General features: G+C 41.5%; 1 protein-coding gene across 1 annotated transcript in view; it reads left to right on the top strand.

Annotated features, from left to right (window-relative positions):
- Positions 1-3,450, top strand: part of STAT2 (signal transducer and activator of transcription 2) — a 140,425-nt gene extending 136,975 nt beyond the window's left edge. Inside the window, exons 23-24 of the mRNA XM_069758444.1 lie at positions 2,478-2,620; positions 2,894-3,450. Of these exons, the coding sequence (XP_069614545.1) occupies positions 2,478-2,620; positions 2,894-3,000 (250 nt within the window). The 3' untranslated portion in view covers positions 3,001-3,450. The remainder of the gene's footprint in view (positions 1-2,477; positions 2,621-2,893) is intronic.
- Positions 3,451-19,592: the final 16,142 nt, after the last annotated feature.

Below are 19,592 nucleotides of genomic sequence, written 5' to 3'. Positions count from 1 at the left end.
TAACAATTTCAGGAATGGATACTGGAATACATAGGCATAGTTAAAGTCCAAAATATAAATATATAGCAGCAAGGTGTGCAATATAGCCTTCCCTATATCTTTAAATTAATTTAAGGCACATAACCCCTGAAGGTGCTAATGCATATAAATCTATACTTAAAGTGCAGATGCCAATCAATAATATTATGAATACATTATTTTAAATAAATTAATTTAGAAATTCACAAATAATTAGAAGTAATTTGATTTAATAATCCAAAAATAAAGGCATGCTGGTATGTTAGCTGGTCACTAGATGACACTACCAGATCATGATTCTAAAGTGCTTGTGCATAAAACACCAGAGATCACTGCAGCTAATCCAACAAATGAATGAAAACACTTGTGACATGGACAAAGATCCCCTAACCGTGAGGATGCCACAATACAGACACAATACAATACAGACATTAAGGCTATGTGCACACGTAGCGTCGGGTCCCTGCGGGTTCTCCCGCAGCGTATTTGATAAATCTGCAGGGCAAAACCGCTGCGGTTATCCCTGCAGATTTATCACGTTTTGTCTTGCGGTTTCCGCTGCGGGTTTTACTATTGATGCTGCATATGCAGCATCAATATTAATGTTAAAAATAAAAAAAAAAAGGTTATACTCACCCTCTGACGTCCCGATCTCCTCGGTGCTGCAGGCGGCGGTCCGGTTCCAAAGATGCTGTGCGAGAAGGACCTTTGTGACGTCACGGTCATGTGACCGCGACGTCACCGCAGGTCCTGGTCGCATAGCAAACCTGAGACCGGACGGCCGCGTGCAGCGCTGAGAGGTGAGTATATCATTATTTTTTATTTTAATTCTTTTTTTTTTTTACCACAAATATGGTTCCCGGGGCCTGGAGGAGAGTCTCCTCTCCTCCACCCCGGGTACCACCCGCACATTATCCGCTTACTTCCCGCATGGTGGGCACAGCCCCATGCGGGAAGTAAGCGGATCAATGCATTTCTATGTGTGCAGAATCGCTGCGATTCTGCACAAAGAAGTGACATGCTGCGGGTTGTAAACCGCTGCGTTTCTGCGCGGTTTTCCCGCAGCATGTGTAGAGCGGTTTGCGGTTTCCCATTGGTTTACATGTTAACTGTAAACGCAATGGAAACTGCTGCGGACCCGCAGCATCAAAATCGCTGCGGTTCCGCGGTAAAAATCGCAACGTGGTAAAACATTTATGTTTTAAATGTATTGATTAGTTACTTACCGTATATACTCGAGTATAAGCCGACCCCCCTAATTTTGCCACAAAAAACTGGGAAAACTTATTGACTCGAGTATAAGCCTAGGGTGGAAATGCAGCATTTACCGGTGAATTTCAAAAATAAAAATAGATCATTATTTCCCCATAGCTGTGCCATATAGTGCTCTGCACCGTTCATTTTTCCCCATATCTGTGCCCCATACTGTGCTCTGCACCGTTCATTTTGTCCCATAGCTGTGCCATATAGTGCTCTGCACCGTTCATTGTGCCCCATATACAGTGCTCTGCACCGTTCATTGTGCCCCAGAGCTGTGCCCATATACGGTGCTCTGCACCGTTCATTGTGCCCCATAGATGTGCCCCATATACAGTGCTCTGCACCGTTCATTGTGCCCCAGAGCTGTGCCCATATACTGTGCTCTGCTCTGCACCGTTCATTGTGCCCCATAGATGCTCCACATAAATCTCTGCCGCCGCTGCTGCTGCTGCAATAAAAAAAAAAACACATACTCACCTCCCTTGATTGCAGCTCCCAGCGTCTCGTTCCGGCGCGTCCATCTTCCCGGCGTCTCTGCTCTGACTGATCAGGCAGAGGGCGCCGCGCACACTATATGCGTCATCGCGCCCTCTGACCTGAACAGTCAGAGCGCAGACGCCGGGAAGATGGAGCGACGCCCGGCGGCTGGAACGCGGACAGGTGAATATGCTATACTTACCTAGTCCTGGCGATCCTCGCGCTGTCCCTCTGCCTGGTCTTCGGTGCCGCAGCTTCTTTCTCTATCAGCGGTCACCGGCACCGCTGATTAGAGGAATGAATAAGCGGCTCCGCCCCTATGGGAGGTGGAGCCGCCTATTCATTTTTTTAATGAGCGGTCCCACGTGACTGCTGAAGAGGGGAAGACACTGCAGCACAGAAGCCCGTGGGACGGCAGGGACAGCGCGAGGATCGCTGGGACTAGGTAAGTATACCTCAGCGCCCTCACCCCCTCACCCGCCGACCCTGCCACCCACCTTGACTCAAAAATTTGGGCTGAAAATCTCGGCTTATACTCGAGTATATACGGTAATTGCTTTGTTCCTTAATACTAGTTTGGGAAAAAACCTTGTGTCCATTATTTCCTCTGTAGCAGCCTCTTAGCTAGCTGCGCCTTGTGACTTTGTAATTGGTTAAACAGTTGTGTATTGTGCTTTTTGCTTTGAGCTGCTCAGTTACTTTATGTACATTTTTTATTCTAGGAATGTGGAGGACTCGCTAAGCAGCATTGCTTCTGGAACACCCCAATATTTTTCAGACACTTCTCAGAGTGACCACGATATGTTTCTGCTTAACCAAACTGAATATCCCCAAAACGTAGCAGTTCTGACCGATGACATGAATCGTAAGTGTTATTTTCAAGAACTGTTTTGCTTGAGGTTTTCCTGACACATATTTTTTTTGGGGGGTTGGGGGATTTTGGCTTGTTTAAAAAAAGAAAATGCTTGAAATTCATGTTTTTTTAATTTGATATTTTCAAACATTTTTGTTAACATTTTGTGACTTTTCCATAAACCTGTAGATTGTCATTGTTGTGTTTTATTACCTATGAAAATCTTATATAGTGACATTGCGCTTGGTAAGATGCTGAACATGGAATGTTACTTTTATTTTTCAGAGATGAGAATGGATAATTTCTTCATAAATCCGGACAGAGATCCAATGCTCCAAGATCTGCCTACAATTTCTAATGAGCTGTCCCTGGATTCTTTAAACTTTTATTGACTACAAGAACACAACAGAACTATTTGCTAGTTTTTAGAATGTACAGAAATGTGGAAGAAGTGCTTTTTGTTTTTTTGGGACATTCCAAGAAACCACAGTCGGGTCTCATCACTGACTGCTCAGTCCTGCTACTGAAAAACCTCTGACATTAATAAAGCATTGCTACTTAGTCTGTAATGATCATAAAATCACATTGCACTTTTTTTGCATTCTTACCCAATGTAGCTATTGCTTTCTTATCCACAGTGATGCACTTTACTCTGTGTTACAGTATGCTACCGCAGAATGTTCCCCGTTTTTATTATTTGGAGGGAACAACTGCACATTCGTCACTAGTTTTGGATGTTTTTGCAGCATGTGTTGTGCTGTAGTGCTGCATAAATAACGTTATTATGGAGTTTATTCTGATTGCAGGAGCATAAAAAAATAAAAAAAGGAATACCCCGTCAATAGTTGTGTGACTAATAAAAATAATGGTGTTCAGCTGCCATGTTTTCTCCAATTTTGCCCAACTTTCCTGATTTGCATGGGACGCTGTGAAGCGGGATCACATTTAACAACTGCTGATCTACTGACCAAGAGTAAGGCTATGTGCACACGTTGCGGATTTTGCTGCGGATTCACAGCTGTTTTCCATGATTTTTCAGTACCATGTAAACCTATGGAAAACAAAATCAGCAGTGCGCATGCTGCGGAAAAAACGTGCGGAAATGCTGCATTGTTTATTCCGCAGCATGTTCATTCCTTGTGCGGATTCTGCAGCGGTTTACACCTGCTCCATAATAGGAATCCGCACAAAAACCGCATAAAATCCGCAGGTAAAACGCAGTGCATTTTACTTGCGGATTTCTCAAAACAGGTGCGGAAAAATCCGCAGACATCTCATCTACGTGTGCACATAGCCTTAGGCTGGAGTCACACTCAGCGTAAGACAATACGGTCCGTATATTACGGCCGTAATAAGCTGAAAAGTCCCCAAAATAGTGGTCCGTAGCTCCTCCGTAGGCAGGGTGTGTCAGCGTTTTTTGCGCATGGCATCCTCCGTATGTAATCTGTATGGCATCCGTACTGCGTGTTTTTCTCGCAGGCTTGCAAAACCAACATACGGCTATACAAGGGATCCATGTGTAAAAAAAAAAAAAAAAAACATATGTACTGTGTGTGTGTGTGTATATATATATATATATATATATATATATATATATATATATATATATATATATATATACATATATACGTATGTATATGTGTGTGTATATATATATATATATATATATGTGTGTGTATATATATATGTGTATATATAATATATATATATATATATATATATAATAAATATATATATATATAATATTATATATATATATATATATATATATATATATATATATATATATATATATATATATATATATATATATATATATATATATATATATATATATATATATAATAATATATATATTACTTCATACAGCGCTAGATAGCTTTAAAGCCGGTAATTCAATTGCCGGCTTTTGCTATCTCCTTCCTAAAACCCGACATGATATGAGACCTGGTTTACATACAGTAAACCATCTCATATCACCTTTTTTTTGCATATTCCACACTACTAATGTTAGTAGTGTGTAAATGCAAAATTTGGCCGTTCTAGCTATTAAATTAAAGGGTTAAATGGCGGAAATAATTGGCGTGGGCTCCCGCGCAATTTTCTCCGCCAGAGTAGTAAAGCCAGTGACTGAGGGCAGATATTAATAGCCTGGAGAGGGTCCATGGTTATTGCCCCCCCCGGCTAAAAACATCTGCCCCCAGCCACCCCAGAAAAGGCACATCTGGAAGATGCGCCTATTCTGGTACTTGGCCACTCTCTTCCCATTCCCATGTAGCGGTGGGATATGGGGTAATGAAGGGTTAATGCCACCTTGCTATTGTAAGGTGACATTAAGCCAAATTAATAATGGAGAGGCGTCAATTATGACACCTATCCATTATTAATCCAATAGTACTAAAGGGTTAAAAAATACACAAACACATTTTTAAAAAGTATTTTAATGAAAAAATCACAAAGGTTGTTGTAATATTTTATTCTACGCTCAATCCACTCACTGAAGACCCTCGATCTGTAACAAAAAAAAAGTCACTGGCTTTACTACCCTTTAATAGCTAGAACGGCCAAATTTTGCACATACACACTACTAACATTAGTAGTGTGGAATATGCAAAAAAAAAGGTGATATGAGATGGTTTAATGTATGTAACCCATGTCTCATATCATGTCGGGTTTAGGAAGGAGATAGCAAAAGCCGGTAATTGAATTACCGGCTTTAAAGCTATCTAGCGCTGTATGAAGTAATAATATATATACATATATGTGTCTCACTGACATATATATATATATATATATATATACCTATTCTATGTGTACACATTTATTCTACCTATTCTACTGTAAGCTGTCAGTGTGATTTTACTGTACACCGCACTGAATTACCGGCTTTTCTCTCTTAACAGCGCTGCATATTTCTCGCAAGTAACACTGCTGGTCCGTGTGTGATCCGTATTTTTCTGGCTTCCATAGACTTTCATTGGCGTTTTTTTTTTTGCGCAATACGGTGACAAACGCAGCATGCTGCGATTTTCTATGGCCGTAGAAAGCCGTATAATACTGATCAGTAAAATACGGCAGATAGGAGCAGGGGCATAGAGAATGATTGGGACGTTTGTTAGGCGAGTTTTACGGACGTATTTTCTGCACTCATACGTCCGTAAAACTCGCTAGTGTGACTCCAGCCTTAGTGTGTGAGGATCCAGGAGAAACTACAAAGAAAACCCTCATGCTAGATGAGATATCAGATCTCACGGGGGAACAAAAATCATTGTAACTGGAATATATAATAACTGAAGTCAACTGCAGTGTGAAAAATGTTATATATACATGTTACCATTGACTTATAAAAGACAATAAGGTAATGCTAATTATGAAAATATTAATCTCAAAATTTAATAGGGGGTAAAAAGGGAAGGTAGGATAAAAGGGTATTAGGGGATGTATTGAGATTATAGAAGAGGTATGTTAGAAAGTCCTGCTTTAGAAGTGGCGGCAAATTTTTAGTTTGAGAATATGGTATATATGTGGCTTGTTATGTTATAATTGCTCCTTATTGCATCATTTTGCGCCGTTGTGGTATGTACACAGTATTTCTAGCAGAAAATTTGCTGCAAATCTGCTGCAAATACTGATGATGTGTTAGTAGGAAAATGTTAGTAGCATAAAATACATGCATTTTTTACGTGGTTTTTCCATGCATTATCAAAGGGGTATTCCCATGAATATGGTTATGAGTGAACTCTGCAGCAAAAATGCAGAAAGAATTGCTATGCAACTTGTGCACCTTATTCACATTGCTGGGTCTAGGAGACCCTTCAGGTTTTGTGACAAATCTGAGCAGAAAAAAGGTGTCAAATGGCAACATATGCAGAGACCCTTGCAGTGGTTGAAAAAATGCAGTTCTGGAGTTTTGATTTTTTTTTCTTATGCCATTTACCAATTAGGTTAATTCATTTTTTTTTTTTATAGATTAGACTTTAATGAAAGTAGCGATACCAAATATGTGAATGTTCAAAATTTTATTTTTTTTTAATGGGGAAGAAGTGGATTTATTTAAAAAAAAAAAATGTCATATCATTATTTTTTTCAGACTTTTTTTTGTTTTGTTAGTCTTTTTATGATCTGGAATTTGTGATCATCTGATCGCTTGTACTATATACAGAAATACTGCAGTATTGCCGTATATAGGAAAAATCAGTCTCCTATTAACACTAGCCACAGGCTGGCGATGACAGGCAAAGGGGGTCTTCAGGCCCCGAGCTGTCTTGATAATACATTAGTACCCCGCGATGGGTGGCAAGAACAGCACACCCCTGGGACACATGCTGCAAATACTGTTGTAACATATTGACAGCACCAATTAATAGGTTAACAGCAAATGATGGCTGAATAATTACAGCCATATTCTACAGGAAAGGATGCAGGCTCAGGAACTGAGTCTGCATCAAAGTCAGAGAGCCAGCATGTGATTAAGGAGGACTACTTGAGAACAGGTTTACTACTCCTCTAATGATAATCTCTTGCTGATTAAACAGTTATTTTATTACAACTACAGCAAACAGCCCAGTAAGTCATACATCATTGGAATCGGGGTCTCTTGTCTCTACATCATGCTGCTTTCAGATTATACTCGATGAGAAGATTTATGGCAGGTCCTAGCATTGAAGCTTATACTCAGATTAGAAAACATGGATGTGTGAATCTAGGCTTAGTTACTAAATCAACAAGTTAACCGTTGGATTGAATTTCATCAGCCACCCTCAGCCATGATTGAGCAGTGTATTTTATCAGAGAATGTAAACAGTACTTACACCTGTATATTATACAGGGAGGACTTCCTTTCTGTCCAATGCTTCACCATTCCTGAGATACTGTAGGTACTCAAGAAAAAGGGAGTTTACCACAATTTTTCTCTCCTATATTCATTTCCTCAATATAATGAAATGGTAATGATGTACAGGGAAAATACCAAAAAGGTTACTGATTTATATGATAACACGGGGAATAAGAATGATTAAGATTCTACAAAGATGGTCAACCACAAAGTATAATGTACAACATCCCCAGGTTGTATGCAGAGAATTTTCTCCCTATACAATGGGTTTACAAATCCCAAATAATGTTGCTTTAATTGGGAACTGTACTTTGCATACATTGTGCAGGCAAATATAAAAAAGCTGTATTATACACTGCTCAAAAAAATAAAGGGAACACTTAAACAACAAATATAACTCCAAGTAAATCAAACTTCTGCAAAATCAAACTGTCCACTTAGGAAGCAACACTGTTTGACAATCAATTTCACATGCTGTTGTGCAAATGGAATAGACAACAGATGGAAATTATTGGCAATTATCAAGACACACTCAATAAAGGAGTGGTTCTGCAGGTGGGGACCGCAGACCACATCTCAGTACCAATGCTTTCTGGCTGATGTTTTGGTCACTTTTGAATGTTGGTTGTGCTTTCACACTCGTGGTAGCGTAAGACGGACTCTACAACCCACACAAGTTTCTCAGGTAGTGCAGCTCATCCAGGATGGCACATCAATGCGAGCTGTGGCAAGAAGGTTTGCTGTGTCTGTCAGCGTAGTGTCCAGAGGTTGGAGGCACTACCAGGAGACAAGTCAGCAGACCAGGAGATGTGGAGGGGGCCGTTGGAGGGCAACAACCCAGCAGCAGGACCGCTTCCTTAGCCTAGAAACCGACTCCATGAGGATGGTCTGAGTGCCTGATGTCCACAAATCGGGGTTGTGCTCACAGCCCAACACGATGCAGGACGCTTGGCATTTGCCACAGAACACAAGGATTGGCAAATTCACCACAGGTGCCCTGTGCTCTACACAGATGAAAGCAGGTTCACACTGAGCACATGTGACAGACGTGACAGAGTCTGGAGACGTCGTGGAGAACGATCTGCCTGCCACATCCTTCAACATGACCGGTTTGGCAGTAGGTCAGTAATGGTGTGGGGTGGCATTACTTTGGAGGGCTGCAAAGCCCTCTATGTGCTCGCCAGAAGTAGCCTGACTTCCATAAGGTACCGAGATAAGATCCTCAGACCCCTTGTGAGACCATATGCTGGTGCGGTTGGCCATAGGTTCCTCCTAATGCAGGACAGTGCCAGACCTCATGTGGCTGGAGTGTGTAATCAGTTCCTGCACGATGAAGGCTATGGACTGGCCCGCCCATTCCCCAGACTTGAATCTGATTGAACACATCTGGGACATCATGTCTTGCACCATCCACCAACGTCACGTTGCACCACAGACTGTCCAGGAGTTGGTGGATGCTTTAGTCCAGGTCTGGGAGCAGATCCCTCAGGAGACCATCCACCGCTTCATCAGGAGCATGCCCAGGTGTTGTAGGAAGGTCATACAGGCATGTGGAGGTCACACACACTACTGAGCATCATTTCCTTGTCTTGAGGCATTTCCACTGAAGTTGGACCAGCCTGTAATTTGATTTTTCCACTTTGATTTTGAGTATCATTCCAAATCCAGACCTCTATGGGATATTTTGATTTACATTGATCATTTTTATGTTTTATTGTTCGCAACACATTCAACTATGTAATGAATAAAGATTTGCAACTTCATTCAGTGATATCTAGGATGTGGTATTTTAGTGTTCCTTTTATTTTTTTGAGCAGTGTATTTTATCAGAGAATGTTCCTTGTTTTTCTACATATGATCCATTTGTTCACTTTCCCAATGACTTATCATTCACTCTGGGGTAAAAAAAACAGCTCAACTATACCTTGTCAGGATGAGTGAGCACAGTGAGGAGTCGGGTTACATCTCCTATGATATTCTCTATAGGTGGAAGTGGGGAGTAAAAATAAGGAGCAGAGTGAGAAAACACGCATATGGAGACACGGAAAGAAGGGGCTGAGCTTTCTATCACGTATTTTACCTCACCCCAGAGCTTGGTTCACATCTAAACTAATCAGTGCATTTGTATACAGCAGTGTCAACCATGTTGATGCTGATTCTCTGTGTGAAAGTATCACTGTGTATGAGAGACATTATAGCAGCTAGTCTTCTCTCAACAGCTCGGAGTCAAATGCAACTTAAGATATAAGTACTGCAGAGAGGAAAACTGGTAAAAATGCAGAATATAAGTCATATAGTAGCCAAATATAGTGTCATTCCTCATGTACACACATGTGACAGCTCATACTGAAAAGATATGTGACAGTAGTACCCCTTAAACCCTCCAAACACAGTATGATGGCCTACGTACACATTATATCTGTGGGAAATCAGGATCCATTTTGTCTTCGGTCCCCATTTTAATTCTCTAAATCAAAACACACAGAAATCTTCCCTACACATTCCAAGTGCCTGAGAAACTGAATCAAACCAGAATCCTAGACACATTATCTCTAAATCCCATAAAACCGTTGCTTGCTTTTCGACATTAAGCCCTTTCTGTCAGGGGTGTATATAATCCCTGCCCGTAGTTCATTAAAGTGGAATCTCTTTCTGGACGCTACGTGTGTGCTGTGTACTGATTCTACATCACAACAGCTCTAATCTAGCCTTGCACATCAACTTTGGTGGGCCTGTTGCACCCGAAAGGGACTGGACAACAACTACTCCCATCCGGACTACTTTAATTGATGTCTCGGAATGGACAGATAATGCGGCCACTTACAAACAACAAGGTGAGAAACTTTTTCTAATAATTAATCTGTTCCTTCCTAGTGATGCTTTCTATGACTGGGTGAGTTGTATACGAAATCCGGTCAGTTATCCTGTATAAAAAGAGATTTGATGTGTGAGCAAAGGACGTTGTTCTCTCAGGAGTCTGTGTAGTTTTTTATTGCACTAGCATATTTTGGTTTCGTGGTTGGTCTGTTGAATATGTAAAAGAATAGCTGAAGGTTTCACACCCCATAGGATTCTGCATTGGTTGTGAGAAAAGGTTGGAAGCTGCCCTTGCTGTCTTTGTATGAGCCAGACAGAGGTAAATCCTATGTAGGATGGGAAGGGAGAAGAAAGGGGCTATAGCCCTGCAGCTGTTTGAAATTTCAGAATAAAATGTCATGGGTGTGTCATGTGTGACAGTCATTCTGGATCCAGCTGTAGAAGGTCATTGCACTTGGCTCTGCGGGCACATTCTGGACCTTGCATCTCTGCTGTGGAGTGATATCCTTCTCCCTCTAGGAACTAGCGGTGATCTCCACGGTCTGCTGCTGATTAACACACCCTTGCTGGATGTTTAAATATCTTTAGTCTCTTCAGCAAGGCGCCGGTGATAGCTCTATTTCTGTCTGTTGAAAGTGCTAGCAGTTGACTAGTTTCTTCTTGGAGCCTCTTGGAGAATTGCTTTTTTGAGCTCTCTGGTGTTCTCAAGCTAAGTGTATTCCCTCATTTGTCTTCCTGCTTTGCCTTTAGTTGTAGTGGGGGCTGACTAGTCCACACCTCGTACACTCCCTATCCTGGGCCCATAGCTAGGGGCGATCAGGAATTGGGTTCCTGATGATTAGATCTGTAGCGGTGGCATATGGGGTAATAGTTGGGGGTTGATGCCACCTTTGAATTGTAAGGTGACATCAAGCCGGCTTAGTAATGGAGAGGCATCAATAAGACACCTATCCATTTAATCCTATAGTTGTGAAAGCCAAAAGATAGTCAGCTCACCTGAATATCGGCTATTCCACACCAGTTCCTGCACGGAAAAGTTGAGCACTCAGTCCACAGAAAAATCGATGAATCCAGCAGGAATGTACAGTCATGGCCAAAAGTTTTGAGAATGAGACAAATATTAATTTTTCCAAAGTCTACTGCTTCATTTTTTCTAATGGCAATTTGCATATACTCCTGAATGTCAGAGTGATCAGCCTAACAGCAATTACTGTACTTGCAAAGTCAATATTTGCCCAGAAAATGAACTTTAACCCCCAAAACACATTTCAACATCATTGCAGTCCTGCCTTAAAAGGAGCAGCTAACATCGTTTTAGTGATTGATCCATTAACACAGGTGTGGGTGTTGATGAGGACAGGGCTGGCGATCAATCAGTCATGATTAAGTAAGAATGACATCACTGGACACTTTAAAAGGAGGCTGGTGCTTCGTATCATTTTTTCTCCAGTTAACCATGGTTATCTCTAAAGAAACACGTGCAGCCATCATTGCACTGCACAAAAATGGCCTAACACGGAAGAGTATCGCAGCTACAAAGATTGCACCTCAGTCAACAATCTATCGCATGATCAAGAACTTCAAGGAGAGAGCTTCCATTGTTGTCAAAAAGGCTCCAGGGTGCCTAAGAAAGACCAGCAAGCGCCAGGACCGTATCTTAAAACTGTTTCAGCTGCGGGATCGGACTACCAGCAGTGCCGAGCTTGCTCAGGAATGGCAGCAGGCTGGTGTGAGTGCTTCTGCACGCACTGTGAGGCAGAGACTCTTTGAGCAAGGCCTGGTTTCAAGGAGGGCAGCAAAGAAGCCACTTCTCTCCAGAAAAAACATCAGTGACTGACTGATATTCTGCAAAAGGTACAGGGAGTGGACTGATGAGGACTGAGGCAAAGTCATTTTCTCTGACGAATCCCCTTTTCGATTGTTTGGGACATCTGGAAAACAGCTTATTCGGAGAAGAGGTGAGCGATACCACCAGTCTTGTCTCATGCCAACTGTAAAGCATCCTGAAACCATTCATGTGTGGGGTTGCTTCTCAGCCAAGGGAATCGGCTCACTCACAGTATTGCCTAAAAACACAGCCATGAATAAAAAATGGTACCAGAATGTCCTCCAAGAGCAACTTCTCCCAACCGTCCAAGAGCAGTTTGGTGCCCAACAATGCCTTTTCCAGCATGATGGAGCACCTTGCCATAAAGCAAAGGTGATAACTAAATGGCTCATGGAACAAAACATAGAGATTTTGGGTCCATGGCCTGGAAACTCCCCAGATCTTAATCCCATTGAGAACTTGTGGTCAATCATCAAGAGATGGGTGGACAAACAAAAACCAACAAATTCTGGCAAAATGCAAGCATTGATTATGCAAGAATGGACTGCTATCAGTCAGGATTTGGTCCAGAAGTTGATTGAGAGCATGCCAGGGAGAATTGCAGAGGTCTTGAAGTAGAAGGGTCAACACTGCAAATATTGACTTGCTGCATTAACTCATTCTAACTGTCAATATAACCTATTGGTACTGATAATATTATTGCAATTATATTTCTGTATGTGATATAAACATCAGACAAACACTAATAAAAACCAGAGGCCAGCAGATCATGTGAAAATATAATTTTGGTGTCATTCTCAAAACTTTTGGCCATGACTGTAGTAAAATCACAAAATTTATTTCTTCATTTTTTTTTAAAAAAAGGAAAGGGTTGTATCCTATGGTACACCACTTGTAAATAAGTTATAATTTCTTACAGCATTATGCACACATGGCAGCGTTCTTCCGACGCGTTTCGACTAACGTCTTAATCATTCAACCCTTCCCTTTTTTTAAAAAAAAAAATGAAGAAATAAATTTTGTGATTTTACTACATTCCTGCTGGATTCATCGATTTTTCTATAGTTGTGAAAGGGTTAAATAAACATACAGCCAGAATAAAGTATTTTAATGAAATAAAACACAACACAGTTTTACATCTTTATTGTTCTGCCAATCCATATGACGCCCTCGATCTCTTGCAAAAAAAGAAAAAATAATTCACCAGCACACATGCTCCCTGGTCCAATGCAGTCCATTTAATAACGAGTGTCCCACGATGATCTCCTCTATAGATCTGTCACATCAGGAGATGTGACTGCTCTGTAGGCCTCCAGTGACACACTGACAGACAATGGCTGCTGCAGTGATATCACTGAGGGTTCAATGGCGTCTCACTTTACGACACTGCTGCGTAAGAATTTTCCCACGCAGCGGTGCCGCAAGTGACAGTATGAACTCTGCACTCACAGCGGCGGAGGGATACAGTGCTTAAGATTCCCTCCTGTCACTGTATCACTGCATCAGCCAATGTGACAGCTCTCCACAGGAGATCGTCGTGGGATGCTCATTATTAAATGGATTACATCTGATCAGGGAGTATACTGTTGTTTTTATTATTTTATTTTTTTACAGGTGATCGAGGGCTTCGGGGACTAGGTAATTTGTGTGTATGTACTGTATGTTGTATGTACTGTATGTCTATATGTGTGTGTTTTCTTTACACTTGAACACAGTAGCCGGATGATGGGACTACTACTGTCCCATCATCCGGCTAGCTGTCACTGTGGCAGGCATAGCCGGAAGGAACTAGTAGTCCCATCGGACGATGCCTGCCTACACACAGACACACACAGCCCCGCACACACAGATACGCATAAACACCCGCACACAGACACGCACATCTTGTCCGCACACACACAGTCTCCGCCCACACTTTTCTCCCTCACAATCTGCAGCGCTTCTCGCAGGCACATCTGCTGCAAATCCTCAGATCTTTTTTTAAACCTGTGGTTTTGCTGCAGATTGGCCTGCACAATGGAAGTCAATGGGTGCAGAAACGCTGCAGATCCGCAAAAAGAATTGACATGCTCCGGAAAATAAAATGCTGCAAATCTGCGCGTTCTTTTTCCGCAGCATGTGCACAATTCTCAATTCCCCATTGACTAACATTGCTTGTGCACTACACTGCGGATTTGATGCAATTCCGCCCGTCCAAAAACACTGCGGATCCAAATCAAAATCCGCAACGTGTGCACATAGCCTAATACTTTTCCTCTGATTGTTCCACTCCTGATTTTGACTTACATATACTGAGGTAAAATACTGACCAAATACTGAACATATGAACGTGGCCTAAGCGTGATAGGAGAGGTAGTGTGCATGGTCAACCACTTCTGCATTGAAGAGCCCCAGTTCATGGAATTATAGGGTCTCAGGGATTGAGAATGAATAGGGGATAACTTCCAAACTTGAGAATACTCTTTTAGCTATCTATTTGTGCTATAGCAGCTCCTCTGTTTGTCACTACCATACGGCTTGTGATACACATTATACACGATAATCAGCTCACTGGCTGTCCCTCCTTGAACCACTTTTGGTAGGTTCTCCGTACTAGAAACTGGAAAAATCACATAAGGCTACTTATACACTTGCCGTTTTTTTTGCAGGCCTTTTTTGCAGGCCGTATCGCTGCAAAAAAAGGCGGTCTGCCGCAATAACAGACTGCAAAAATCTTGCGTATCACCGTTTTTCAGTTTTCCAATACTATGCAAGAAGTATTGCGAAAAAAAACTGCGTTCTGCAAAACCCGAAGTGATGGTGCACCGCAAAAACAACTTCCGTTGTTTTTGCGGCACCCATTGATTTTTCAATGGGGTTTGTGTCCGTACGACGTGAAAAAGATCGAGCAGGCTCGATCCTTTTTCACGGCCACAAATACGGCCCTTACGGCCATTTGGCACACAGCGCACTGTGGAATTTTTTCTGGCCGATTTTGCGGCCCCATAGAAATCTATAGGGGTGCAAAAACATCCAGGAACAACACGGCAAGTGTAAAAGCAGCATAAGTCTTGATATTTTTGCTCATATCCAATTATTTAGTCCTTGTTTGACCATTATTCCTCCTTCCAACACACAGTCTTCAAGAGCTGAATGTACACAAGCCGCCTAATACATGCCATCCTTTAGATGTGCGTTATTGTAAAATAATAATGAATTTTATTTTCTTTACCTGTCAGTTGTTTTATTGCTGTGTCTGATCCTTACACAATTTGCCTGTATATGAGGGGTTCTCCACAACCCCACAAAGGGGTTACCCAGTTCTTACAAAATGAAACTGCAGAACTGATCAGATAAATCCCACACATCCAGCTGCTAAACTGCCATGTAATTAGTGGTATTGCGGGCTGAGGCTGTGGTCGGATTTTGAGAATTGCAATGCAACATCATTAATGACACAAGGTTCAGATGGGACAACCCCTGTCAGTACATTTCATGATTAAACTCTTGAGTTAATCGAAGGGGATTCCCTGATCAAGATCTACATGTTCTGGAATAGTTGGGGAGAAGTTACAAAAAACAAACCAGCAAACATAGACACAGACAATCCATTCCTTTGTGTAATGCATGGTTTACTAAATGGTGCCATTCCAATTACTGTAAATGAACAATTACTGTCCAGTTTACCCACTGAAAATACTTTATACTTAGGAGGCAGGGCTGGCGTCAGCACCCGATGCACAAGGGCAAGTGCCGGGGTGCTGAGCAGGCGGGGGGTCTCCCTGCTTGCTTAGGCCCCCGATACTTGCAGTACTTACCTCTACATGTTCCCCCTCTGCGGCATCTTCCACGTCTTCTGACTGTCACGTTTCACTGGAGCATGAGATGTGGGGCCCATCATATATTGGAGCATCATATGGGGAACATTAAATATGGAGAATCTTATAGGGCCCATTATATATGGACCATTATATGGGGCCTATTCTGTATGGAGCACTATATGGGGCCCATTCTGTATGGAGCAATATATGGGGCGTATCATATACTGCATGGAGCATTATATGGGCCCATTATAAATGGAGCAACATATGGGGCCCCTTCTGTATTGAGCATCATATACTGTATGGAACATTATTTGGGGCCCATTATATATGGAGCAATATATGGGGCTCATTATTCTGTATGGGGCACTGTGGTGCTCACAATACTGTATGGAGCAATATATGGAACTCATTATTATGTATGGAGCACTATGTGATGCCCATAATACTGTATGGAGGACTATACTGTCCGGTTTCTGAGCTATTGCAGAATGTACAATAGATACCACTCATGTAATGTATGAAGTAAGTGAATTTTTTGGCATTGTACTATACCTATATTTCTCTGCCGTAACTGTGCGTCATTAATTGTGGAATATGTTAAAGGGGCCCACTGAGAGTCTCTCCGCCAGGGACCACGAAAACCTGGAGCTGGCCCTGTTAGGAGATCCCTAAACCTTGGTAATAAGATTGTTAGTGGACTGTTCTAAAAAGTGTGGATTGTCAACAATGGCAAAGCACTTTAAAAAGATGTATGTGTGTGTGTATGTATGTATATATATATATATATATATATATATATAATGATTCTTGACTATGTGATTTTGTTTTACACTAAAATAGAAAATGTTTTTATATATTTAACTATTTTTTTACTTTGCTGCTGGGGGTTTCTATATTTATTTGCTGGTGTGCAATCCATTAAGGCACAATACTTACACACAGCCAATATGGCAGCCCCTGGGCGTCGTCATATAAAAGAGAAAGCGCACCATGTGCATATCAACCAAGACCACCAATGATGAGAGGATAACACAACCAGGCACAACCCTGTAGCTTGCATGTAAATCAATGGGGCTGCTGCTCTCCCCCCTGGAGCCCCACAGAGAGTTGCAGGCTCTATTTATTTATTTATTTACTGACATCCATTTAATAACTTCGTTTTTTATTATATCAAATTTTTATATTCGTTTTATTTTACTTTTTTCTTTCTAGATTATTTTCTTTTTTTCTCTTCTAAATAAAAAAAGTTTACACCAATCATTCACACACACTTGAATAAAATTTAGTACACACTCATAAACACTGCATACGTGAAAAAATGTCCTGCTCGTCCCAATCACAGTATTCAGCAGAGAAGACATACGCTTTCCTTGCCACTGACACTGATATTGAGAGAGAATGCCACCTTCTTTTATTTTTCATCCTCAAGTGATACTGAACCACCACGTAGATGCCCCTGTACAGAAAATGAACCGGCGCCCACTGTTACTGACCCCATAAGGATCTCACCACTTGAAGATTAGGAGCCACTGAATCCTGATTTTGTGGCGCGATCAGGAATCAAATTTTACATCACTGGTCTCACAGAAATAGACTTTTTCAAACTGTTTTTCTCTTGAGGATTTTGTTAACTTCATGGTGGCCCAGACAAATTTGTACACCCAGCAATTATAGTCACAAAACCGCCCTGCTTCATTTTCAAACTGGACCCCTGTAGATGCAGAAGAAATCATGTTTTGAGAAATTGTCCTACACATGGGTTTAGTGAAGAAGCCAGAACTTTATCAATATTGGAGTGTTGACGTTTTATATAATACTCCACTGTTCTGCATGGCTATGACCCGTAAACAATTTGAGGCAATCCACAAATTTTTGCATTACAGTGATGATGCACAATGTCCTCCCCAATATGACCCTAACTTTGACAGATTTTTCAAAGTTCGACAGGTCATTGATCATTTTGATCACATTGATCACTGATCATTGATCTCCATCTATCCCCCACCCCCTGAAGATGGCTGGACCATCATTGTAATTACATCATTGTAAATACACACCTGTGCTTTGTATCTCCACCACCTCATTGTAGATTGTAAGCGCTCACGAGCAGGGTCGTCTTATTTCGCTTTAATTATTGTATTGTTAACGTTGTTACTTATGACCGTTGTGTTTGAAACTATTAAGCGCTGCGGAATATGTTGGCGCTATATAAATAAAGATTATTATTATTATTATCACTTCAGCAACAAGTTTGCTGAGGTGTACGTTCACCAAAGGGACATCTGTGTGGATAATCAAATTCCGGCAATACCTGCCCAGTAAGAAGGACAAGTACGTAATTAAGCTGTGCAAAATGTGTGAGAGTATCTCTAGGTACACCCACAGATTTAGAGTTTATGAAGGGAAGGACATCTGGATCGAACCCCCTGAATGTCCCCCTGTCCTTGGAATGAGTGGGAAAATTGTGTGGGATTTGGTGGAAGCTGGTCATGCACATTGTACAGATGGCAATGTACAACTCTTACGTGCTATTACAGTGTGCACATACTAGGAAACACTAGATCAATTCCAATATGGGGTTGCTTGTGGAGGGTTTCCATTGTTTTGGCACATCAGATGCTCTCCAAATGCAACACGGCACCAGCAGACCATTCCATCAAAGTTTGCATTCCAAAATGTCACTCCTTCTCTTCTGAGTGCTGCCGTGCGCCCAAACAGTAGTTTTCTCCCACAAATAGGAAGTATGGGCCGATTTTCTCATGTTACCCTTGTGAAAATAAAAAAAAATGGGGCCTATAAGAACATTTTTGTGGGGAAAAATGTGATTTTTTTTTTCACAGCTCAACATTATAAATTTCTGTGAAGCACCTGGGGCTCTTCAAGTTGCTCATCACACATATTGATAAATTCCTTGAGGAGCTCTACTTTCCAAAATAGGATCACTTGTGGGGCGTTTCCACTGTCTCCAAACGCGACATGGCATCCGCTATGGATTTCAGCCAATTTTTTGTTCAAAAAGTCAAAAAAGTTCTAATTCCTTTCTGAGCCCAAACAATAAACTACCCCCCTATATGGGATATCGACGTGCTCAGAAGAAATTGCTCAACAAATTTTTGGGTCCATTTTCTCCTGATACTCTTGTGAAATAAATAATATTTGGGTCTAAAGTAAAATTTTGGTGAAAAAGCTATATGCTAATTTTTTTCTTCCACACTGCTTTAGTTCATGAATTACCTGAAGGGTTAATAAACTTCTTAAGTGTGGTTTTGAATAGAGATGAGTGAATTTGATAAGGTGATGACTTATTCGGCAAGCTATAACGCTTACTAAATAAGCTGCAGAGGGAACTCGGTTTCCTGGATCGTGCCGCCTTATCAGCTGTTTGGCTCCGCAGCTGCATGTGTCGCGGCTATGTGACAGTTGAGCTGTTGGGCTCTCCGTGCATGGGTTGTGACTGTCACACAGCTGCAACACATGCAGCTGCGGAGCAGAACTGTTGATCAGCCGGAGTGATCCAGGAAGCCGGGTTCCCTTTGCAGCTTATTCGGTATGCGCTATAGCTTGCCGAAAAAGCCCTGCCCGGATCAAATTTGTTCATCTCTAGTTTTGAACACCTTGAGGGGTGCAGTTTTTAGAATGGTGTCACTTTGGGATATTTTCTGTCATATAGACCCCTCAAAGTTACTTCAAATGTGATGTGGT

Source organism: Ranitomeya imitator, chromosome 3 (genome assembly GCF_032444005.1).
Source record: "Ranitomeya imitator isolate aRanImi1 chromosome 3, aRanImi1.pri, whole genome shotgun sequence".
In the NCBI taxonomy this organism is placed as follows: domain Eukaryota; kingdom Metazoa; phylum Chordata; class Amphibia; order Anura; family Dendrobatidae; genus Ranitomeya; species Ranitomeya imitator.
The sequence above is the reverse complement of the archived record's forward strand: the minus strand, read 5'-3'. Positions and strand labels throughout refer to the sequence as shown.